At 43.0% G+C, this 26,548-nt stretch overlaps 1 protein-coding gene across 1 annotated transcript; it reads left to right on the top strand.

Moving 5' to 3' along the window:
• Positions 1 to 2,365: 2,365 nt before the first annotated feature.
• LOC308281563 (scavenger receptor cysteine-rich domain-containing protein DMBT1-like) lies at positions 2,366 to 20,883 on the top strand (the record flags this gene model as incomplete). The annotated part of the gene is made up of 11 exons (XM_080721793.1): positions 2,366 to 2,585; positions 5,461 to 5,589; positions 6,033 to 6,155; positions 6,955 to 6,985; positions 7,208 to 7,263; positions 7,380 to 7,502; positions 9,129 to 9,251; positions 11,967 to 12,086; positions 15,265 to 15,573; positions 16,407 to 16,532; positions 20,729 to 20,883. The coding sequence occupies 11 exons, from the start codon at positions 2,366 to 2,368 to the stop codon at positions 20,881 to 20,883; spliced, it is 1,515 nt and encodes a 504-aa protein (XP_080577919.1).
• Positions 20,884 to 26,548: the final 5,665 nt, after the last annotated feature.

The following is a 26,548-nucleotide window of genomic DNA, read 5'->3' as shown; positions in this document are numbered from 1 at the left end:
ACAGGGGCAGCTATGAAAAAAAATCAAACCTCGGTTCGAAGTGAAGCGGTGAATTTTCATTCTATGTGTTCCAGAGCTATGAAATCTGTGTTCTAGATCTATATATTCTGTGTTATAGATCTATACTTTCTATGTGCTTCACATTCTATATTTTTATGAATTCTGAATGAATGAATGATTTTATCTGGAGGGCCAAATTGTCATGTGAAGCTTGACCAATCCTCAATCCTGGACGCACAGGACACACAAAGCCACTCCTTGGAAGCGGCTTTCACCGCTTCAGAAATCGACTAAAGCAGGTATGAAGGGGTATGATAAAAGGCAGATTTAACCCTATATGTGTTTTGGTCTGAACGACTCCTTTAAGGACGACCGGACACATTTTCAGCCCGGACACATCCTCTACCGACACCGGCAATCATAGGCCAATAATAACTACAGGGCAGTGTTCTGTGCATTCGCCTGTAGACAATTGCAAGTGTGGTTGCTGTGACTCTATTATGCAGCAAGTTAACTGTCATGTGAAGCTCAACCAGTACTCCAGCTAGCACCACTCCTCAAATGTTTTTCCTTCAATTTCCAATTGCATCTGGTTTCCATGAAATTCCAATGGCAGCGGAAAAGCTTATCTAGTTGTGGGCTCGCCTGAAAGGCGAGAACACTGTTATCCTCATTATTTATATAGTGAGTTCCGCTGCAGACAGTTCAAAGGCGAAAACACTATGGTTTCGTCATTGTTTCGCCACATCGTGTTCCGTTAGCCAATGAGGCGCAATTGGTGGAAAGAAAATCTGGGAGTGGTGTTAGCTGGAGTATTGGTTGAGCTTCACATGACAGTTAGCACGCTGCAGAGTATAGTCACGAGCGAGCCCACACTGTTTCGTAGGAACAGTATTTCTAGTTAAAATAAAGTTTCCTCAGAACTATAATGTGTTGCCCTGTTGGGCAACCACACTAACTAGAAAGATGCAATTGGAAATTGCAAGTGTGGTTGCCTATTTATTGTCTGGGTAGCCACATTGTCATGTGGAGGTTGACCAATCCTCAGGCTAACACCCCTCCCTCGTTGAACTCAAGGACTCACTCTATAGAACAGTGAAGTCATGACGTGACTCGCTCATCCCCCGGTTCCACGGAAGTAATTCTCTATGGAGAATAACATTGGGTCATCTTAAATCGTCTCATATAAGCATTGTGGTCCAAAAATAAACAAAAGGTCTTTGTGATATTGTCAGCGAGGTGGCTCTGTATGGTTTATGATAGTCAGTCACTCATAAGTGATAAAGCCTGTTTCTAGCGAAAATGTAACTAATTCAGCAACAGTAACATTAGCGTTTTTTCACCATCAGTTGATTATTCATATCCGAGTCAAAACACTGAGATCATTTGTTTACTAGTAAGACACCTCAGGGTGACTTGCGACCAGGTCGCGCCAATTCTGGGATGACCATATATGGACTTTTTATTTTATTGTATCCTTTATTAATAGTAATATATATCTATATACATACAATATATGTTATGCCCATACATGGAGATGGGCATAAAACAATGTACGTTAATTAGTAATGCCAAGCAGGGCCTTGGTGAGTTAGGGCCTTGGTTTGTTGCCTGTGGATCTCCATATATGGGACATAATAATGTTCTCAATACTATTAATATTATTGACAATATAGGAATCTCCATATATGGGCATAAAACGTAGGGCCTTGGTTTGATGCCTGTGGATCTCCATATATGGGCATACCCTAACATTCTCATTTTCGGCCTCCATTTTCTGTACAATGTCACGTGACATCCCTTTTATGCCCATATATGAGTCATTCTGTACCACATCACTGTGATCAACTTTCGCTTTGCCATGCAATCAACTTCAGAGCAGTGATGTGGCACAGAGTGACAGTGAGTCACAGTGATGTGGTACAGAATGACTCATATATGGGCATAAAAGTGATGCCACGTAACATCACTTCCTGTACGGACGGACAGAAGGTCAGACAAGCGACAAGGTTTTTCAGGGTATAATGCGACCTTCGGTCGCAATAATTGGAACACAGTTCTTATATGACACAATATGAAAAAAAGGTCTATGGGAATTCAAAATGGGGGAAGAAAACCGCGAACCAGGTAGGATGTGTATTGTGTAAATTACGTCACACTTCACTACTCTATAATGGTGACCTGATTGGCTAAAAGTTGATCCGGGCTGACATAATGGCTGCACTCCACTGCACACTGAGTGTGATTTTGTTTTCTTTCAGGTTCAGGTTCTGTGAGGCTGGTGGGTGGTAGTACACGATGCTCTGGCAGGGTGGAGATCTATCGCAACAACACCTGGGGAACAGTCTGTAATGACGAATGGGGCATGGATGATGCTACGGTGGTTTGCAGAGAGCTGAGCTGTGGGAGGGCATGGATGGTTCCTGGAAGTAACACTTTTGGCCCAGGGAATGGTTCCATCTGGATGAGGGGTGTGGATTGTTCAGGAAGGGAAAGCTCTCTCACTCAGTGCCCACACAGAGGATTTGGTGTGTGGAGTTGGTATGACTGCAGTCATAAAAATGATGCTGGTGTGATCTGTACAGGTAAGAATGGATGTTGTATCTCTCATTTCATATAATAGCTAAGCAGATTAATGGGTCATTTCATTGGAATCGTTCACTTTGTGATGCAAGCATGAAACTTGGTACATATACTCTTCAAATCCCACTCTTCTCAAAAATAGCGCTGGCCACGCACAATTCCAAGAGGGCGGCCCCCGAAATCCAAGATGTCTGTCCAAAAATGTTGATTCTCCTTTATAACTCAAGTTGCATTGATTTTAAGACCCATACATGTATTAAAGTTGAATGGATATTGCGCATATTCTGGTACCAAGTACATGTCTGTATCTATTACGGTTCTTGAGATACAGCATAGTCAGAGCAGATTAATGGCTAATTTCATAGGAATCGTTCACTTTGTGATGCAAGCATGACATTTTGCACAAATACTCTCTAAGGGCCACTCTTATGGAAAATGATGCTGGCCACTCAAAATTACAACATGGTGACCTTTTTTTGTTTCATAATGGAAGCCACCTTGTCAGAGGAGATCTTGATATAATAAGAATAAGAATCGTTTACTTTGTAATGCAAGCATGACATTTTGCACAAATACTCTCTAAGGTCCACTCTTATGGAAAATGATGCTGGCCACTCAAAATTCCAAGATGGCAACCATTTTGTTCCAGATGGCCAACAGTGGAGCATAAAGTGATATAATCTATCAGGACGTGCATACTGTACAAAGATGAAAAGTGCCATGAGCAGTCTCCGTACCTTACTTTATAATACCCTCCCAGTGGGACATGCATCGAGGACCTTCCTAGGAAGGTGCTCGACATGTACGCTCGACATGTACTTGGTACCAAAATATCCGCAATATCCATCTTTATATTCAACTTTAATACATTCATGGGTCTTAAAATCAATGCAATTTGAGTTATAAAGGAAAAACAACATTTTTGGACAGACATCTTGGATTTCGGGGGCCGCCCTCTTGGAATTTTGAATGGCCAGCGCTATTTTTGAAAAGAGTGGGATTTGAAGAGTATATGTACCAAGTTTCATGCTTGCATCACAAAGTGAACGATTCCATCATTAATCAGCTTAGCTATAAATGTTTGTATTGTAAATCAATGACATCAACTGCACTCTGTATACAGTATGTGGGTGTATATTAGGGCTGTCTTCGACTCAGGATTTATCAAGTCGACTCGAGTCGCGGGGGTTAATCCGACGAATCGTTTATGTTAAAAAAAAAAAAAAAAATCAAGTAGTGCTTTAAACCACGTCAACATAATACAATAAAACAGTAATATGAACATTGTTTTAAGTCTTTAAAGTGAATTAGATCCATTAACTACCGTGCATATTGAGACGCGACATTAATGAAGATAAGATTGCGTCCAGCCGTGCATAATTGTGAATTGTGGAGCAGAGTAGAAAGACGGGAGACGAGAATAATGTATCTCTTTGACAGCACAAATGCGAAACAAATAGCAGGAAGTAAGACTCAATAAGAAGTACATGACAGTCCAGTCCAGCGCTCTCATAGTGCACAACAGTAACCGGCGGTTTGATAAAAAATAATATATTTTCGACAGCTCGACTCAAAGAATTGGCGTCGATTCCGGGGGCTTAAAACGACGCGTCGATTCGTCGATTTTTAGAAGACAGCCCTAGTGTATATGTAGGTGGGCAAGTTGGCACTCTGCTGAGCTGCCAACTTAATCCATCCATCCGTCCATCCATCTTCAACTGCTTATTCGGAATCGGGTCGCGGGGGTAACAGTTCCATCTGAGATTTCCAGATTTCCTTATCCCAAGCAACTTCCTCCACTCCCTCAGGGCGTATACCAAGGCGTTCCCAAGCCAGTTTGGCGATATAATCCTTCCATCTGGTCTTGGGTTCTGCCACGGAGTCTCCTCCCAGTGGGACGTGCATCGAGGACCTTCCTAGGAAGGCGCTCGGGGGGCATCCGTACTAGATGCCCGAACCACTTAAGCTGACTCCTTTTCAAGTGTAGGAGCAGCGGTTCTACTCCAAGTCTCTCTCAACTTCTCACCCTATCTCTAAGGGAGATACCAGCCACCCGTCTGAGGATTTCTTCTCAACGTCTAATGAATCAAATTAAGCGTCACATTACATACAGTATTTGATCCAGTGTCCTGATTGATATGGGAAATCTTGATATTTCGACTAAGGGTTAGGGTTAGGTTTTAGGCATAGTTTTACTGAGGTTCGGGTTTGGCTTAGGTTTAGGCATAGTGGTTAACATTCACCAGTTTAGCATCATGGGGCGGCATAGCTCAGGGGTAGAGAAACTGGTATTAGAGCAAGAAGGGTATAAATCCCGAAGGGTTCCCAGTTCGAATCCGGGCTCCCCCTGAGTTAATGTCGAAGGGTCCTTGGGCAAGACTCTGAACCCCTAATTGCCTCCGGTGAGTAGGTTGGTGCCTTGCATGGCTTCCTCCGCCACCGGTGTATGAATGTGTGAGTGAATGGGTGAATGTAATGCACAATCTATGTAAAGCGCTTTGGATTAAAAGCGCTATATAAATGCACCATTTACCATTTACCATTTTCCAGCATCGGCAGGTTAGTATTTCACCAGGTTAACATTCACCCGCGTCGAACAAACGGAACGTCGAACAAGTGTTATGTCGCATATCCTACATCCCATTAGTCCAAATTTAGTTAGGGTTAGGTTTTAGGGTTAGGTTTAGGCATAGTTTTCCTGAGGTTAAGGTTAGGTTAGGTTAGGTTTAGGTTTAGGCATAGTATCTTTCACCAGGTTAACATCACCGGATTCTGACTAATGGGATGTAGGAACAATGAGATTTCGGACCGATGCCATGGCACCCCCAAATCGATTGATGTCCTTCTGTGTCCTTTCTCACCTGTTTCTCTCCTCAGTGGGTCGTGAGTGCCGCCCGGACCAGTTCAGGTGCAACAGCACCCAGTGTATTGATAATGCCCTGGACGTGAAGTGCGACGGGGAGAACGACTGTGGAGACAGCTCTGACGAGAACCCTGAAGAATGTGGTGAGTTAAAACACCTCTCTGATAGAACCCTGGGGAATGTGGTGAGTTAAAACCTCTCTGATAGAACCCTGGGGAATGTGGTGAGTTAAAACACCTCTCTGATAGAACCCTGGGGAATGTGGTGAGTTAAAACCTCTCTGATAGAACCCTGGGGAATGTGGTGAGTTAAAACCTCTCTGATAGAACCCTGGGGAATGTACCAGGGGCGGCCTCAGGAATCTGGAGGCCTGTTTCAAGAACTATTGATGATCAATTATAGACATTTCCAGGGTCAAGCTCCAGACGTGTCCATACTGTTGCGCCGACACAAACAGCATCTCGCTGCCGCACGTTTGTGGCTTCCGTGGGTCTTCAAAATAAGGTAACAATATCCCTAACCCTAATCTCTCTCTCTCTCTCTTTCTCTCTCTCTCTCTCTCTCTCTCTCTCTCTCTCTCTCTCAGCAACGTTCCAGTGCCCGCCCACCAGGTCGTTCCGATGTCACAATGACCGTGTGTGTCTCCCCATGTCCAAGAGATGTGACGCCGTCAACGACTGTGGGGACCTCAGTGACGAGTTCAACTGCAGTGAGTTTATTTATTTTATTATTTATTTTCAACACGTTGGTTGATCTCTATTCACCTGAGGCCCAGCCCTGTCTGTGTGTGCGTTGCCAGTAGACTCCACAGAACCTACACAGCTGTGCTGTGTGAGCACTCAATCTGACTCCTCAATAATCTGTTGTGTTTTGCGACAAAATAAAAAATCGCTGACCTCACAATGCCTGCAAAAAAGATTTCTCAAGTGTGGAAACACTTTGAACAAGTAGAGGACAAAACTAAAGTAAGATGCAGGATCTGAGATCTGACTATGACCTGATAAAAGTAAGTTGGCTTAAGTCCCTTATGTTATGTCCATACTCCCTTTCTTATTAAACAGTCAAAAGCAATGCAACGTGGACGCTCAGGTTTTGAGCTTGCAGATCGGCAATAAACCTATGCCATCAACACGTAAGCTTGTCTTTTCTCTTTCTCCCCGACGAGTGACGGCCGGGGGTCTGTTTTGGAAAATCACAACGTTCTATTGGGAAAAAACAAGCAAGTATATGTTAAATCGTCGGACATTAAGCACCCCCCACAGGTTTTTATTGTGTTTGCATTCGACTGATCGACTGAGACATTGGCATTTGACTAGGTGCCGTTTCGATCGATTTTTCGACTATTCGAGGTCAGCTCTAGTATGTACGTATGTTCGTAAGTCCCACACTTATTGGCTCATTGGGCAAGCTTCCTGGGACACTTAATGAAATGAACTCGAACTCGACTGAATAAAAAAAACTTCTCACTTCACACTGGGTGTGATTCTTCTTTCTTCTTTCATGTTCAGGTTCAGTGAGGCTGGTGAATGGTAGCACACAGTGCTCTGGCAGGGTGGAGATCTATCACAACAACATCTGGGGAACAGTCTGTGATGACGACTGGGACCTGGATGATGCTGATGTGGTTTGCAGAGAGCTAAGCTGTGGATTGGCACAGGATGCTCCAAGAGATGCCCATTTTGGCCCAGGGAATGGTTCAATCTGGATGGATGAGGTGGGTTGTTCAGGAAGTGAAAGGTCTCTCACTCATTGCCCACACAGTGGGATTGGTCGACACGACTGTGGTCATGCTGAGGATGCTGGTGTGATCTGTACAGGTAAGAATAGATGTCATATCTCTCATTTCAAATTCATTTAGAAAATGCGCTCCAGTGTCCTGATTGATAAGCCGCCATGTTCTTCAATGTCCGGTCTCTCCCCGCCTGTTGGTCAGTGGGTTATCAGTGCCTACCGGAGCAGTTCAGGTGCAACAACACCCGGTGTAAGCCTCTGGACTTGAAGTGTGACGGGAAGGACGACTGTGGAGACAACTCTGACGAGAATCCTGATGAATGTGGTGAGTTAAAACCTCTCTGATAGAACCCTGGGGATCGAGTACCAGGGGCGGCCTTAGGAATCTTGCCTGGCTCCAGCCCATAGACCCGCCCACTCCCCGAGCGGACTGCTTCTCTTGGTCTGGTGTTGTGTAATGAACCTAAAGTTTCTTCGGTATCAGGCAGTACCAGGCCAATGAAATCAATAAACGTCGGAGGAGGGGGTGGGTCTAACGAGACAAGCAAATCAGGGACTCGTTCAAGCCTTGAAGCAGTTTGAAGAAGTGTAGCGGTTTACAGACTCGGCTGCTTACAGCCAGTCAGTGCGGGCTCGGAGGAGAGGAGAAGAGTAAAGACTGACTGATCGACCGCATCCAGTCTGATTCCTATGTTAATTTGTGCTGTTACCACCTGGTCTTTGATATGTTTATAGTGCCCAGTCTGAAACGGACAATGTGAATGGTATTCAAGCAATATTGCACGAGAGGGTGTGCATATAAGACGGTTATCCTGCACGTCAGCCTTGCCGCAGGAACGAGCCGATAGGCGAGTTCCATAGACCCTCGAGTGTAATATTGCGATTATACAACTGTTGCCCTTAAAACAAAAACTCGTCAACTTCATTTCATTGTAATTAAGATATTCCATAGGAATTTGTTATTTTTTTAATGACACATTTGGCTACTATGTCCCTGAACGTCACATGAAAACCGCTAGCCTAGCCGCCTAGCATAGTGTGGGGAGAGAGGAGCGCTTGCTGTCTTTCGTGACCAACGCAGCTGATTTCTTTACTTGATGAGAGACAGTGCATCTGTGCTCGTTATATGCACGGTTGGAGAGCCTGTTTTCCATTGAGAGCCCGACTATCTGTTGTATACCGTATTTTCCGGACTATAAGACACACTTAAAAGCCTTTAATTTTCTCCAAAAACTACAGTGCGCCTTATAGTCCAGTGCGCCTTATATATGGATCATTCATTGACATTGACATTCCCTTTAGCACAGCTCCATCTGTTGGATGCATAACGCAACGGTAGCGTCTATTATGTGCGCCTTATAGTCCGGTGCGCCTTATATATGAAAACAGTTCGAAAATAGACCATTCATTGACAGTGCGCCTTATAGTCCGGTGCGCCTTATAGTCCGGAAAATACGGTAATTGATCGATACGCGACGCGAGCACTCATTCTTGCATGTACGCACGTTATGTGTGGGCGTGCAGCTCAAACAAGCATGCACAGGCAGGTCCGGGTACTTTTAAAAATTTTGTTTTTGTATCACACGCAGCCGTCAGTCAAACAAAACCGCTCCCACCTAACCCCTCCCCTTTGAAATCGCTTACAATGGAGAGAGACAATGTCAGACTCGAGCTCCAGCGCTGAGTCTGAAATCCGGCTATTAGGAATGTGGAGGCCCGTTTCAAGAGCTATTGATGATCAATTATTTCCAGGATCAAGCTCCAGACGTGTCCATACTGTTGCACAGACACAAACAGCATCTCGCTGCCGCACATTTGTGGCTTCCGTGGGTCTTCAAAATAAGGTAATAATGTCCCCTGACTAATCTCTCTCTCTCTCTCTCTCTCTCTCTCTCTCTCTCTCTCTCTCTCTCTCTCTCTCTCTATCTCTCTCTCTCTCTCTCTGCCACAGCAACGTTCCAGTGCCCCCCCACCAGGTCTTTCCGATGTCACAACCACGTGTGCCTCGAACCCGTGTCCAAGAGATGTGACAATGTCGACGACTGTGGGGACAACAGTGACGAGTTCAACTGCAGTGAGTTCTTTTTTTTTTTTTTTTTTTTTTTACATTGGTTGATCTCTATTCGCCACCACTCTGATAGAAACCTGGGAATGTGGTGAGTAGAACACCAGTCCGCCACCAGAAGCGTAGCCACTGTAGAGGCAAGGCCCAACTGAGTTCTTGCACACAATAGCGTCCCAGCTTAACGATAAACAAAATACTGGGCAAGTGGGCAGGCAGGACACTAATTCACGCACCCTCAACACCTTCACTGAAACGAGTCACTAATATGTCTCCTAAGTTAACGATTGAAAGGTGCAGGGTGTCAATTGGGTATGGCAGGGGTATGCAGCTGCCATACCCAGGGGGGGAAGATAAAAGTTAGTTCTAAATATGAATCCATGAATGTCTATTTGTCTATCTGTGCTGGTTATTTTGTTGTTAAATTACAGTAAAATAACAGCAAATGCAAAATGTAAAATAATTGTCACTTTATTACAATTATATTCTCCACACTTGTATTCTCCCCAGCTTGACAAAATGGTATATTCCCAGGTTCCGCAGGTCAGCTGCACAGGTGCAATGCATTATTGTTAATTGTTGCACGTTTACTGACATGCCAAGTTTAGCTGCACTTGAACAAGTAAGACACCAGTCATGTTGCCATACCTTAGCAACAGGCATGATACATTTATTTTAAGAAGTACATTTTATTTTTTCCCCCGTTTCTACGGTTTCTGATTAATGAGCTTTCTGACTTATGTCCCGATTGGAAGAGATTTAACTGAATGTATGAACCATCCATGAATCCCTAACATGGGATCTCAAGACCAGTCTCAAGGTCAGCAAATCCAACCAGCGGTCAAAAGGTTCAGGGTCAGCCAAGCAAGGAGCCATGATCCACTTTTATAGTGCTACGATTGAAAGTGTGCTCACTTTCTCTATGACTGTCTGGTTTGGTCACACGATAGTCGAAAAGATGGTGTTTCCTGCACCCCCGGAGATTATCTCATCACTGTTTTCTTGTTGGAAAAAAATGCGCTGAAAATGATGAGCTATGTTAAAAAGTTGTCACAATGTCCCATCTACCCTGGTCTCACGAGGCCAGACTGTTGTCTCCGCGATTTGGGCAAATGCTCCCGGCATACGGAAATAGAAACGATGAGTGCGAGATAAAGCGGATCTGACGCAACCGCTCCCTTGGTGCAGTAGCAATAACATGTCCTACTGGAAGCGTTAAGTCTCCTTTCATTATTTCGGGGGGCGTTATTTCATCTTTCTCTGGTGTTGTTGGTGTTACCTCCATGATGTTTTCAAACGTTTTCTTAAACTATACACCCATAACAAGAATAGGCCGCTCGAATGACTTTGTCTGAGCTATTGTGTTTCTGTTGTGTTTCCAATGGGACTACAGTTCAGTGCAGCAGCGGCTACTTCCGATAGTCGCCGTTCGGGAGCTGCCGTTCCAGACTCTATATAGCATTCGGAGATTGTGGAATAGTTGTCTGGCTACGCGAGACTACATCTACCCCAAACCCCCCCTTTTGGTATACAGTATGGCTCTGGTGAGATTTGTAAAGGCAATATATTAAAGGAGTCATCCAGACCAAAACACATATAGGGTTAAATCTGTCTTTTATCATACCCTGCATATACCTGCTTTATTCAATGTTGTTCATAGCTGCCCCTGTTGCTAGATTTCGCAGGCCCTCTCATAACTAACAGAGTGTATAGCCTTTATACTAGTGCGGTTATTTCTTCAGCTTCAAAGTTAGTATTTTTTTATTGGATTGTGTTTACACAACGTCCTGAGACCAACCAAACCGCTATTTTGACCTCACAGGCACCCTTACCCCCCCCCTTTTGGTATACAGTATGGCTCTGGTGAGATTTGTAAAGGCAATATATTAATTCACTAAAATTGCATTAATAGACATGGAAGTCTGGAATTTGGCATGGAGTATCCTGACACATAGGGGTAAGTGTCAGAATAGGATGTCAGGACTTGCTACAATTGTATTTTTAAATTATGACCAACTTCATGCCCAGAAACACACAAAAATATCCTGTCCGCTTGACAAATAACAACAAGGAGGATTCATTTCCAGCACTTTATGGTGAATATTACTGCCTCATTTGTCTATAGAAAACTTCTGATGTCCCTAAGCTTCGATTTGAGCCCTAGATGACCATTGTATCTTGAAAATTACTGTTTCTGTAGCCAAAATTCTGCACTATACCTCAAATCTGCGAAAATAGTGATATTCAGTAAATGGGTCCTAGAAATATCATTTACCCCCAGATATATTTATATTTCTAATTAATGTTTCCTTATTGGAAAAAAAAATGTGCTGAAAATGATGAGCTATGTTAAAAAGTTGTCAACAAGTCCCATTTACCTTGTTTATGCAAATTAGTGCCGCCATTATTGAAAAAATCGACTGTCCCTATAGCTCAGCCAATATTGCATGTGGTGAGTAAAACACCTCTCTGATAGAACCCTGGAGAATGTGCTGAGTACCAGGGGCGGCCTTAGGAATCTGGAGGCCCGTTTCAAGAGCTATTGATGATCAATTATAGACATTTCCAGGGTCAAGCTCCAGACGTGTCCATACTGTTGCGCCAACACAAACAGCATCTCGCTGCCGCACGTTTGTGGCTTCCGTGGGTCTTCAAAATAAGGTAATAATGTCCCTTCTCTCTCTCTCTCTCTCTCTCTCTCTCTCTCTCTCTCTCTCTCTCTCTCAGCAACGTTCCAGTGCCCGCCCACCAGGCCGTTCCGATGTCACAATGACCGCGTGTGCCTCCCCATGTCCAAGACATGTGACGAGGTCAACGACTGTGGGGACAACTCTGATGAGCTCGACTGTAAGTTTATTTATTTATTCTCAACACGTTGGTTGGATCGCCATTGACGACGATCAACGTCAATTCATAATGTAACGCTTGAATGCCAAGCGAAAGGTGACTTTGGGTGTGAACTACTCCTTTAAGGCTGCACACGGGTAAGGAAGAGTAAGGACAGGAACGTTTTTTAACGTTTTTTTAAGTCTGGGCTCTTCCAGGTCCAACACCCACCACTTTTTCTGTATGTATGTATGTGTGTATGTATGTATGTATGTATGTATGTATGTATGTATGTATGTATGTGTGTATGTGTGTATGTATGTATGTGTGTATGTGTGTGTGTGTGTGTATGTGTGTATGTGTGTATGTGTGTATGTGTGTATGTATGTATGTATGTACGTATGTACGTATGCACGTATGCACGTATGCACGTATGCACGTATGCACGTATGTACGTATGTACAGTATGTGGGTGGGTGACGTGACGTAACGTTTTCGCTGTCCTCGGTGTCAAACATGTATAAATAAAAAATATATTTGTCAAAAACCTTCTGAATATTGTGCAGGACATTAAGCTTTATGTGAACTTACTCAAGATTAAAACATTTCATTCCTCATTTCTTCAGAATCTTCAACCAAACATGGCAAAACTCATATGGTGTGACTGTCCTGACCTTGTTTCTCAAAGTGGGAACTTGAATAAAACTAAGAAAAAGAATTGCTAAAAATCATTTGAAAATGAATTTAGGCTAAAAGAAATGTCTATTTTGAGCCTATATCTTTTCAAAGTCAAAGCATAATGTTTTCAGTCATTTCTGATCAAAAACATTTTGTCCCCCAACCCAAAATCATTTGGTGTGACACTAGTTTGGAAAAATTAAACAGGCAATTATTTGGACACCTATTGGCTAGAGAGGTCCTTCTTCTGTAAGGCTATTCAGCACTCCCAGCACAACTGCAAGACAGGTGTCTGAGGTGAGTTATGATTTTAACATTTTCATGAAATGCCATCTTGTTGAAACGTTCACAAACTCACCATTCTGGATGTCTTTTGGTGTGACACCTTTTCTTTAAAAAAAGCTTAAGTTATTTGAAGTTTTGGTCATATTTCCATGTAGATCTAGGCTGCTTTGTTATAGCTAGCATGCTGTTAGCATGCTAATGTGTACATAGTAGCCTCAAGGTAAACCTAAATGCAGAAAACAGTAATATGGTGTGACACTTAATCATATGGTGTGACAGGTCTGCTTGTCACGCCATATGACTTGATTGTCACACCATATGATTTATACTGTATTTAACTACAGATATAACAATAAATAACAAAGTTCCATGTTTCTTTTGTACATTTAAACATTTGTTTTAAACATTTTTACATAAAATGTAATTTAGCTTCATTCAGTGATACTTCAAATTCATCAGACAGAGCAGAAACCCCTTCACAGAAACCTTAACATATTGTTTCAATCTAAACAATATTTTCTCTTTGTCTTAAACTATACATTCCATTTTCTTTTGTCAGCTGGGAAATGACAAGTGCTGAGAGAACGAGAAAGTACAGGGAGAAACTAAACAATGACCCAGCAAGGAGAGAGGAGCCAAAGGGGCGAGACTGCATTTTCTAAGAAGAGCAGGAGGTTGTCTGTGGCATAGCAGAACCACAACAAGGCAGCCGGTTTGCTACCCTCACCAAATACGACTGGCTGATGTACAATACAGTCTAAATGTATAATCTAATCTGATCTAATACTTTTGTACTTTCACTCACTGGACTGGACAGTGGACAGTGTTAAGGTAGGACCCGAGACAAAACTAGCGAAAATAGCTGATCTACAAGCGCTCAACACGTTGTGCTTGTAGATCAGCTATTTTTGGAGTTGCGCAACCCAGCACTCTTTAGCTAGTGGAGATGTGGTGTAATGTCATGATTCCTAATTACATTTGTTCAACACAAAATGCTGTGTTCAAGTTCAGGAGACTTCGGAAAAAAGCAATTTACCTGAATGCTGAGTTCTGTTTCCACTAATTGGTGTTAATAAAATGTTGCCTTGGCTCCAAGTGTGGCTATGCGCCTTATTGTCTCTTTAGGATCCTTCTGCCGTGGGCCGGCAGAAGACTTAGGTGTGTGTAGCATTCCTGTGCACATCCTCATCATCCATCTACTACTACAATTCTTTCTTATCCCATGTTAAAGCCCTACAATAATATCCTGTTCAGAAATATTAAGGCCATGTTATCCTGGGTAATTGTTTAATCAATCAGTAAAGTTCAGTACTCACTAATAGGTAGGTTAAACACAGTTTGTTTTGACACATGAAGATATGATCATACGGTGTGACACTAAATCATTTGGTGTGACATTCCAAATAGTGAAAAATCATACCTTTATTAATGATTAAACCAAAAAAATGTTTATGCATTACATAGAGAATATTATCAGGAAGAGTCACAAATATTTGTGTAATTTTAGAGAAAGTTTTGACAGAATACATTTAAAATATGTTGTAAGATCATGAACATGGGCCTCACACAGAGTGTCGATTATGAAAAAAACATACAGATATAATTAATTTTCAAAAAACTATAGTGGATCACTGGTTAGTTATGATAAAGGACTTTGATAAAGTGAGTAACTTAAGAAAGATGTACTCCATTTTCATTTTATGAACAATTATTTTCATGTCACACCATATGACGATTTTAGGCACAAGTACAACAAACTGCTGAATAAAGTCTGATTCCAATAAAATATCTAAAAACAGAATGTATTTCCATAAGGTTGAGAGTGAGTAGAACAAAAGTAAATAACTTTTATGCCTGCAATTTAAAGTTTTTTTAAAAACACATTTTTTGGGGCGTCACGTCACTGACCCATGTACAGTATGTATGTATGTATGTATGTATGTATGTATGTATGTATGTATGTACGTATGTACGTATGCACGTATGTACGTATGTATGTATGTACTGTATGTATGTACGTATGTACGTATGCACGTATGCACGTATGCAGGGAACGTACGTACGTACGTAAGTACAGTATGTACGTAAGTATGTAAGTAAGTATGTACTGTATGTCCCACACTTATTGTCTCATTGGCCAAGCTTCGTGGGACACTTAATTAAATGAACTTGACTGAATAAAAGGCACCGCTCACTTCAGACTGGGTGTGATTTATCTTTCTTCTTTCATGTTCAGGTTCAGTGAGGCTGGTGGATGGTCGTACACAGTGCTCTGGCAGGGTGGAGATCTATCACGACAACAGATGGGGAACAGTCTGTGATGACATGTGGGACCTGAAAGATGCTGAGGTGGTTTGCAGAGAGTTGAGCTGTGGGTTGGCACAGGAGGCTCCTTGGCGTGCCCATTTTGGCCGAGGGACTGGTCCAATCTGGATGGATGACGTCCGTTGTTCAGGAAATGAAAGCTCTCTCACTCAGTGCTCACACAGAGGATTTGGTGTACACAACTGTGGTCACAGGGATGATGCTGGTGTGATCTGTACAGGTAAGCATGGACGTCATATATCTCATTTCAAATTAATTCACACATATTATAGCTGCGAGCAGCGACAAAGTGGCCAAGCCAGGAAAAAGTACGACAGCAAAAAAGGAGCAAGGGAAAAAAAAGCAGGAAAAGCCAGAAAAGTGGGAAAATAAATCAAAAACTTTATTAACCCGACACGTTATAAGTTATCTTGAGTATGGGTTGGCATGGTACAAAAGAGAAATTAGAATTAGTGAAAACAGCTCACAACACACTTTGAAAAGATAAAAATATACTGTCTTGTTTTGTTCACCACTAGAAAATGCAGACATAACTTAGAAGATATAACTGTTTATTTACAACAGCCAAAAATGTAATACAGTTGTAAAACATGGGCTGTAGGAAACAATTAAGGAAACCATAAAATGTGAATTAACGTTCATACTCAGCATTCCCTTAAAGCTTATTCGAATTCGCCTTTACTTTAACATTAAAACCCGAACTACTGTCAGCACAGAAGATAAATAAAATGAGAGGCCTTTTAAGCACAGGCATTACTTAACAATCCCAGAGCTTACAATAGAAAGAAACCTTACACAAGTATAGTCAATACAGTAAAACATGTAGTACAGTACAAGTACAGTTAAACACCCTGCCTAAAAGGAACATCCCAAATAAGGCCTTTTACGGTCTTTTTTACCTCAGAAGTCCTTGGAAGTCGAACAAAAATAAGTTTTACTCCTATGTACCTGTACAAAAGATCTAACAATAAAGTACAACCTTGAACCTTGGTATTCAATTCATGGAACTTTAATTTCATTTCTCACCTGTGTCTCTCCCCGTCTGTTGGTCAGTGGGTCACCAGTGCCTCCCGGAGGAGTTCAGGTGTAACAACACCCTGTGTATAAAGACTGTGGCCTTGAAGTGCAACGGGAAGGACGACTGTGGAGACAACTCTGACGAGAACCCTGAAGAATGTGGTGAGTTAAAACCTCTCTCTGATAGAACCCTGGGGAATGTGCTGAGTACCAGGGGCGGCCTTAGGAATCTGGAGGCCCGTTTCAAGAGCTATTGATGATCAATTACAGACATTTCCAGGGTCAAGCTCCAGACGTGTCCATACTGTTGCGCCGACACAACAAGCATCTCGCTGCCGCACGTTTGTGGCTTCCGTGGGTCTTCAAAATAAGTTAATAATATCCCCTGACTAATCTCTCTTTTTTACGTCGGTTGATCTCTATTCAACACCTCTCTGATAGAACCCTGGGGAATGTGGTGAGCAGTAGACCGGTCAGCCACCAGAAGCGTAGCCACTGATGAGGCAAGGCAGCTGCCTGCCCAAGTGAGCTCTTGCACGCGCCAACGTCCCTGCTTAACGATAGATGGAGGGGCAGAAAATCGTCTCCCAAAGCGTCCATACTGTTGCGCCGACACAAATAGCACAATCTGTTTTAGAGCGCTGCCGCTGTTTAAGGTGACTGATATTGATCAGCAAAAGACTGGGCAGACAGGACAGCAATTCACGCCCTCTACACCTCCACTGAAATGAGTCACTAAAATTTCTCCTTCATGGGTTGCATTTGTAGTCCTAATTTACTAAACCGGACATATTGAGGACCAACACAGGTGTTCAATTTGTCTGATTGGCATAGAACCAATGTTCTACGTTAATCAAAACACCTGTGTTGGTCCTCAAAATGGCTGGTGTAGGACTACAAATGGCTGGTGTAGGACTACAAATGCAACCCATGAATAGCGATTGAGAGAGAGATTTAACTGAAGGTTTGAACTACGATTCAATTAAAGACATTTTCAAGGTCAAGGTATGAGTCGCCTCATGCTGTAGACTAAACGTCACACTTGAATATTATTTTATTTGCTAACTTTGCTGTTATAAGTGCAGTTTTGAAATGACTCAATGATTCGTGCAGGACCTTATGTTCATCTTTAGCTGCCCATAATGCTGCTAGAATGTCGCTTCTTTGAGAATATAAACCACAGGCTACAATGATTACTTGCATATTGTTTATTTTCTGAATTAGTGAATTTCCACAACATGGACACGTTCGTGGCTTCTGTGGGTCTTCAAAATAAGGTAATAATATCCCCTGACTAATCTCTCTCTCTCTCTCTCTCTCTCTCTCTCTCTCTCTCTCTCTCTCTCTCTCTCTCTCTCTCAGCAACGTTCCAGTGCCCGCCCACCAGGCCGCTTCGATGTCACAATGACCGCGTGTGCCTCCCCAGTTCCAAGAGATGTGACGGTGTCAACGACTGCGGGGACAACTCTGATGAGCTCGACTGTAAGTTTATTTATTCTCAACACGTGGGTTGGATCGCCATTGACGGCGATCAACGTCAATTCATAATGTAACGCTTGAATGCCAAGCGAAAAGTGACTTTGGGAGTGAACTACTCGTTTAAGGCTGCACACAGGTAAGGACGAGGAACGTTTTTTGAATTTTTGTTATAGAAATTAATTAATGTTTCACAAGGATGAAGGATTTGAAGAATTGACAAAGATTTATTCAAAAAGGCAAAAAGTTGAACAGAGTATTGACCACCCATTCAATGACATTGAATGGAAGGAAAACAAGTATATAATACACAATACACATATTTGTTACTCTATAAATATTTCTACCACAGTTTTTTTTTAGTCTGGGCTCTTCCAGGTCCAACACCCAACACTTTGTATGTATGTATGTATGTATGTGTCTGTCTGGTGGGGAACGGGAAGCAAGACACCAGCCAAAGTACAAGCACAAGCCACTAAGAGGGCGTTTTATTTAGAAAAGAAGGAGACAGCAAAAGTATAAGTAACTGAAAGGTTTCAAATGTTCAACTCAAAGGTAAGTACAACAGCAGGCAGGTCTTGGGCGGGGCAGTGCCAGGAGGCACTGGGGGAAGAGAACTCAGGTAGGATACTCGGATACTCGTCGTCAGGAGGAGCGGAGGTAGCTGACCAGGAGGTAAGTAATCGGGTACTTTTCAGGGGCTTCAGTATACAGCAGGTAGGTAATCTGATACTTTAGCAGGTAGGGGCCACAGTGAGTATTTAGCTAGGCTGCTGAGGGTACTCAGGTCAGATGCCACCAAGGTAAGTACGAGGTAAGTTACTGTTACTCTTCACAGGTAGAGGAGCCCAGGTAAGGCGCTGCTAAGTAGGGCTTAAAGAGTCGGTGTCATAGTTTTGTACTTTTTCTGGTTTTCATGTGTCTGGGAGGTTGACAGTACTTCATTAGACCCCCTGGTGTGGTTGTTATGAGCAATTATGCATTCTCTTTTTTTTTTTTTTTGGCGGAGGATGCAACCTGCTGGGTCAGACGTGCCGTTCCAAAAACACCCATACTTATTACATCATAGAATCAACCCCTCCCCTAATTACCATTCACCGAACACATGTGGGTGTGGCTAACTTCAGCTGGGTCACCACCCACCATGACAACCACGCATACCAATGAACTGGTGGTTGTGGCCACATAAAAACGTCATTTTAACTCTTTCTGTACACTTTTTGGGAAAAATTCTTCCTCCTAGTATAATCATAATGGTAGATAATCATGTTTTATAGAGGGAAAAATCATGGCACCCCATCTTTAAAGTAATCGAGTACTTGTAATCAACTTCCCTTTGCAGGGAATTAAAGCGGTCCATTGTCTATGCCATCTTGTAGTCAATCATGCATGCCAGGCCAGGACTGGGGTACAGAGCGGGACAGCCACTCGGCCTGGAAATGAGAGAAACTGACTTTTAGGGATTACTTTTAGGGATGCCCAGATCGGGATCGGGAGATCGGGGCTGTGTGACGGTCCCCTCACTATGAGGATTATAGGTAGTATGGTGAGGTTCTATGTCTTTGCATTGGGTACTAATTTGGTGTTCTCCTTTTCTTCACACAGGACTTGGGGAGCCGTTCATTGGTGGCCGTTAACTAAATTGGCAGGCACCTGTGCCCGGGTGCCAACGCCCTATAAAGCTCTGCTCCCCAGTCCTGTGGCAGATCCCCTCTTGCTTTCTCCCCTGCACACATCTCAACACTTTGGTTAACACATAAGACACTACACGATCCACGCATCCATGCAGCATTTCACCACTGACTTTACTGATTACACACCTCATCTGTTTAGTTATAGGTTGGTTATTTTGACTTCATTCTTTAATAAATATTATTTAAACTTTGTTTGACTGCGTCTCCCCCTTTTTGTTGTGGTCTCTGGCACCCCTAGGCCAAGATCATAACAAGTGGGGGCTCGTCTCGTGCTAACCTTTGATTTGATATGCAGTAAGTTTGGTGAATCAAGTGATTCGCCCTTCTGCATTTGTTTGTTAGTGCTGTGCCACAGTGTGTGGTCAATTGGCTAATTTGGGTGTCGGTTAATTGCTCGTTGGTCTGTAGTTTGGTGAATTGGAGTGAGGTCGTTTGGGAATCATGCCTGGGGATTTCCTTGTTCTGTTTGATCAACAGTCCGGTGAGTATAGAAAGCGCTGCTACAGTATGCTTTTTTGGTCTGGACTTTTAAGTGGGAGATGCAGTTAACTTTTTGGGTTAAATTGAATATGAGTTGTGGGTTAAAGTTGTGTTATAGTATTTGCTTAAGTTATAGTATTTGGTTAAGTTGCATTATTATTTGGTTAAGTTGGTATAGTGGGGAGGATTTTTCCTGGTTTTCGGCGATTAAGTTAAAGGGTTCCTGGCTGGTTTTGTATTTTGTATTCAAAGTTTGGTTTGCCAGCTGGGGGACTGTTAAAGTTCACATTAGCCAGGATGGTTACTCTAGAGGAGTTCATAGACTCTTTCTCAGAGGAGCTGATAGGTAGTATAGGCCATTTTTGTTAAATAGGTTCGCTTGGTGTTTGTGTCAGTCGGCATTGTTTTTATTGTTAAATACATTTTTGCCCATTTTCTTTATATGGTTCTGCTCTGTGTCAATATTGGCTTTTAACATCAGTGAATAGTGTCAAAAAGGACTGATTGTCCGTTTCTAAGTAAATGAATACATCTCCAACAGGTGGCAGGAAAAACTGAGTTGATTTGGTCGGTGGTTTGTAGCATGATGGTTACACAAAGCAGGGTCAGACAGAGGTTGGTTCCTCAGACGGTTGGTTCCTCAGACGGTTGGTTCCTCAAACGGTTGGTTCCTCAGACGGTTGGTTCCTCAGACGGTTGGTTCCTCAGACGGTTGGTTCCTCAGACGGATGCGGTTCACCAGACGGATGCTGTCCACCAGACGGTGCGACCCTCCAGACGGTGCGACCCTCCAGACGAGCGGTCCACCAGACGAGCGGTCCACCAGACGAGTGGTCCACCAGACGGGTGGTCCACCAGACTGAAACTGGGAGGGGTTATGGGTGGCCGTTGTTCTGGCCCGTCTCAGAGAGGCGGCGCTGAGGCGCATTGGTTGCAGGCTCGGTACACTCCCCCCCCCCCCCCCCCCCCCCCCCCCCCGCCAGCAGGCCCTGCTAAAACGATGGCTACAGAGAGTCATACAAACCCTCTACCAGGTCATTGCTTTGATGCCACCATTCACCGTTCAAACAAGGTGAGATGAAGTCTTATTTTAACACAAGTAGGCGTATGGCTATTATAGAGATGGCCAAAGAAGAAATGTGGAGCTTGTTTGGGTATAGTAAGTTATGTACCAGCTTATGTATTGACCAGAGCATGAATTACAAGTTTGTTAAAGTTACTGTTTTGCATACGATTTGGTGCCAGTGGCATTTCGCCAAAATAAAATGTGGTTGGCTGACAAAAGCACTCACCAAGTATAATTATGTAGTTTTAAGAAGTGGGATTGATGATATGATTAAAACATTGGGATTTAATCCTATAGAAAATGTAATTTGTAACTCAACTGGTGGGTGACATGGGTGCGTTTGTTTTAATGTACAGTAAAACAACGTGGCACAGTTCTTCTTTTTTGCCATGGGAGAACATGTTTGGTGCGCGGCTGAAGATAGCTGCCCATAGGGTTAAGCTGTGATAATTGGTCAGCTGTTTTGGGTGAAATGCAGGTCTGTATGTGAGTACAATAAGTCCTGTTGGTGTTGGTGTAATTAGATATATAGTTTACATCACTGCTGATCCTATAGTGTGTAGTCCCGTAAATGGTTGCATTACCTGTGTTGCTTTTGTATCTAAGATGTCTCCTGTTTTCTTTTTTCTCCATTATAGGCCAGGCTGTTTTCGGTCTCTTAAATTGCTCCTGAGCTCGAGGTTGCTGAGATTGTGGGCAGAATGGTGTGGCAAGGTGGAGTTAAGGTTAAAGTAGATATTGGGTGGTATTTTGGTATATGGGTGCGGTTTGTTAGTAATGCTATTTGCTAATAATTTGACCATTCCCGACGTTCGAGAGAGCGTTGTTTTTCTAAAGCTATTCTGGAGGATTTCTTCTCATTCTCCTCCTGTATTAGGTGCTGCATGGTGCCTACTGCACCTAGGGTGTTGGCCCCTGCAGGGTTAACGGTTGAGGAAAAAATAATTGATGATGGTGCTAATTAAGTTACAAGCTGATCAGGAAAAAGTGAGGCTAGATACTCAGTAGGCGGTTGAAAAACTGACACTTAAAAACTGAAGTGGACACTGAAACTAAATTGCAGGTACAGCAGCACAGATTGGGTGTTATACCGATCTTTTTGTGTTAAGGCATTCATTTGTGAAATGGGTATACAGCCCATCCACCGGGCTGAACGGCTGGGAGGTGGGGGCAGAGGTATCCTGAGATCTCCACCAGGCACGTCAGTTTTCGAGGTGGGGAAATGCTTTGACATGTTCGGGGTGGGCTTTGTTATACTTACCGGTAGTTATAACCCCACTTTGAGGTATGGATTTCGGGTGGGCTTAACCCCACTTTGATTTCTGAATTTCTACAGGGTCCATGCCAGACGTGGTTGGTACTCTTTGTTGGGCATGATGCGATGCCTGTATCTCTTTGTTGGGCATGATGCGATGCCTGTATTTCTTTGTTGGGCATGATGCGATGCCTGTATTTCTTTGTTGGGCATGATGCGATGCCTGAATTTCTACAGGGGCCAGGCCAGATTTGGGTGGTACTCTTTAAAATAAATAATGTAATGGAGATAGGCTCCAGTGGCCCTCTTGGCCAGTCATGCAGCCCTTAGATGCATCAGTTGCTGGGGTGGTGGCTGGTGATAGGGGGGTTAGCCATTGGAGGGACAGTTTTTGTGGCCTGTTATATGTCGTTTCTACTGATCAGTGACCTGTTCTGTGTTCTCCCTATGCAGTGCTCAAACGTGAGGTTCGTGGCCTTGCGCAGTGGACGTTCTCTCTGGGGTCCTGCCGTGGTCTTTAAGCTCTTAAATGCTTCTTGCTTTTGTATCCAGTTGCTGGGATGAAGGCCTAGGACAGGGCGGGAGGTTGACCATAGGTAGAGTGGGTATAGGTAGTATACAGTAGGTATTATATTTAGTATTTAATGTATTTAATTCTTAAAGCTTGTTCCGGTGATCCCTTTGGGACCCCGTCTTTATGGGGGGGGGTGTGACGGTCCCCTCACTATGAGGATTATAGGTAGTATGGTGAGGTTCTATGTCTTTGCATTGGGTACTAATTTGGTGTTCTCCTTTTCTTCACACAGGACTTGGGGAGCCGTTCATTGGTGGCCGTTAACTAAATTGGCAGGCACCTGTGCCCGGGTGCCAACGCCCTATAAAGCTCTGCTCCCCAGTCCTGTGGCAGATCCCCTCTTGCTTTCTCCCCTGCACACATCTCAACACTTTGGTTAACACATAAGACACTACACGATCCACGCATCCATGCAGCATTTCACCACTGACTTTACTGATTACACACCTCATCTGTTTAGTTATAGGTTGGTTATTTTGACTTCATTCTTTAATAAATATTATTTAAACTTTGTTTGACTGCGTCTCCCCCTTTTTGTTGTGGTCTCTGGCACCCCTAGGCCAAGATCATAACAGCTGATTTCAAAAGATCGTAATCAGGAGAAAAATATCGGTAAACGCCTTGTCTTTATATATTTAAAAATATATATAAAAAATATATAAGCTGATGAGCTTTATTTTTAATTTGTTTTGATACAATGCTGCACTAAGTGAAAAGGGAAGCTTGGATAGAATGGATACTGTTATTTAAATAAATAAATAAAACCTTAAAGGTCAACATAAAAGCATTTTTCTTTTCTTCTTCCTTAACTGTTCTGCTGCCCTTGACGATCCTCACCGTCATTCAAATCGGTGACTACATGACGCCATTGACAGCGCTCACCGTCGATCTTACTGTATTTACAGTAAATGTATTAATACTTACAGTATGTAGCTCCGGTCGCGGCCGCATCGGTAATGTCCGTGATTTGTTTAAAACGCACATTGGGCGTGCACGCGAAGTGAAGCTCCTCCATGTTAAGTCAATGGAGAGGCCCATAAAGAGACTTCATTTACTCCAAAAAAGACTTTTAATCACAAAGCACAGCCCTAAACAAGACTATCAAGGCTCGGCTGGCGGCCGCCATGACACACTGTCACATGACACATGTCATGTGACTAGATGACGTAATCGTTGATGTCATTCACCACTCCGTGTGTGTACACACATTCCAGGCAGGCCTTTCACAATAAGAGCGTGTGCTAATGGGAGGATTTGCATGGCGTCAAAGAAAAGTTAACCCTTCAGAGTAAGCAGCAGTAATTGTGTTAATGCATTGCCGAAAGATCGGATCGGGAAGGATCGGGATCGAATCGGGAGCAAAAATATTTGATCGGGATCGGGAGCAAAAAAACACGATCGGGGCATCCCTAATTACTTTACCGCATTTCATCACAACTATGACTAAGAGGAAATGAGTGTGGATGAGATATCCTTACTGCTTGAAACTGTGAGGAGGGGAGGAATGAAGGTGAGACACAAGGGCTAGGAAAAGGACTGAGTTACCAGGGCCCAAGGTGGAGGGGCCCTAATAACTTTATCTATTGAAAAATTGCAGATATACAAGCTCACAGCGCTGCGAGCTTGTAGATCTGCTATTTTTGAAAAGTTGTGAAAATGTGTAAAAATCTCTGAATATATGTATTTTTTAAGCGAACATTTCTAACTCAAATTTTTCTTCGGGGGTCCCTGGAACTAAATATTTTGAGATCGGGGTCCGTGGCCAAATACATATCATCTTGCATGGGGGTCCTTGACATAGGTTTCTTGCACACATTTTCACGATTTTTCAAAAATAGCAGATGTGAGCTTGTATATCTGCTATTTTTCAATAGTTAACATTGATGGGGGGCCCGCAGTGAATCCTTGTACCCAGGGCCCAGAATTTGGTGTGACGCCCCTGCCGGTGTGCCTGCTTTATATGTTTGGGGAGGAGCACTCCCAGGCTGACTCAAATCAGGCTGATCAAGCAGGCTCACTGGCAGGCAACGCCCTTCAGTGACAATGACCCGGGGTGGGCGCGGCTTTCTCCGGGTGTCTCTGCCTCCTTTCCACCTCTCACCTGTACAGTACAGTTCCCTAAAAGAGCAGTTAGATATCAAAACTCCACAGTATGTATGTATTTATGTATTTATGTATTTATGTATGCATGTATGCATGTATGCATGTATGTATGTATGTATGTATGTATGCATGTATTGTATGTATGTATGTATGTATGTATGTATGCATGTATTGTATGTATGTATGCATGTATTGTATGTATGTATGTATGTATGCATGTATTGTATGTATGTATGTATGTATGTATGTATGTATGTTTGTATGTTTGTATGTATGTATTTATTCATGTATGTATGTGTGTATGTATGTATGTATTGTATGTATGTATGTATGTATGTATGTATGTATGTATGTTTGTATGTTTGTATGTATGTATTTATTCATGTATGTATGTGTGTGTGTATGTATGTATTGTATGTATGTATTTATTCATGTATGTATGTGTGTATGTATGTATTGTATGTATGTATGTATGTATGTATTTATTTATGTATGTGTAACAGTATTAAATATAAGTGTATATAATTACACAAAATAAACAAATAAGGGCTTTTACCTGACATTCTCCATAAAGTGCATTTGTGGCCACGGCTCCTTTAAGTCCCCTCCTACTGTATAAATGCCCTGCCACACCTCCACCTCTTCATTCTGTTCTTCCGTATTGAACGAGAATTAAAAGGAGTGCACTGCTGTCTCCAAAGAGATTCTTGGGTCTGTCTGATTCACACAACGCAGAAAGATAAAACTACACCGGTTACATATGTACGACTTGTACGTATTTACGTAAGTATGTATGTCCCAGACTTATTGTCTCATTTGCCAAGCTTCGTGGGACACTTGATGAAATTAACTCGAACTCGACTGAATAAAAAGCACCGCTCACTTAACACTGGGTGTGATTTTTCTTTTTTCTTTCATGTTCAGGTTCGATGAGGCTGGTGGGTGGTCGTACACGGTGCTCTGGCAGGGTGGAGATCTATCACGACAACAGCTGGGGAACAGTCTGTGATGACGGCTGGGACCTGGAAGATGCTGAGGTGGTTTGCCGAGAACTGGGCTGTGGGAGGGCACAGGATGCTCCTACAGGTGCCCATTTTGGCCAAGGGTCTGGTTCAATCTGGATGGCCTATGTGGGTTGTTCAGGAGGTGAAAGCTCTCTCACTCAGTGCCGACACAGAGGATTTGGTGTACACTACTGTAAACATGATGAGGATGCTGGTGTGATCTGTACAGGTAAGAATGGACGTCATATCTCTCATTCCAAATGCATTTACAAATATAGCCGCAAGCAGCGATAAAGTGGTCAAGCCAGAAAAAGTAGGAAAGGAAAAAAGCTGCGGTAAAAAGCAGGAAAAGCAAGAAAAGGGGGAAAAGAAATCAAAGAAAAACTGGAAGCAGTGAGCACCGAGAACAGGTCTCCGGCCAGGGGCATAGTTCTGCCGATTTAAAATGACTCCAATAGGGAAGTAAAACTTCCTATGATTGGCCGCTAGTTTTCCTCCCCGGCCGATCGCAAAAAGAATTGTGCTC

Source organism: Nannobrachium achirus (genome assembly GCF_963921795.1).
Source record: "Nannobrachium achirus genome assembly, chromosome: 3".
NCBI classification, from domain to species: domain Eukaryota; kingdom Metazoa; phylum Chordata; class Actinopteri; order Myctophiformes; family Myctophidae; genus Nannobrachium; species Nannobrachium achirus.
The sequence above is the reverse complement of the archived record's forward strand: the minus strand, read 5'-3'. Positions and strand labels throughout refer to the sequence as shown.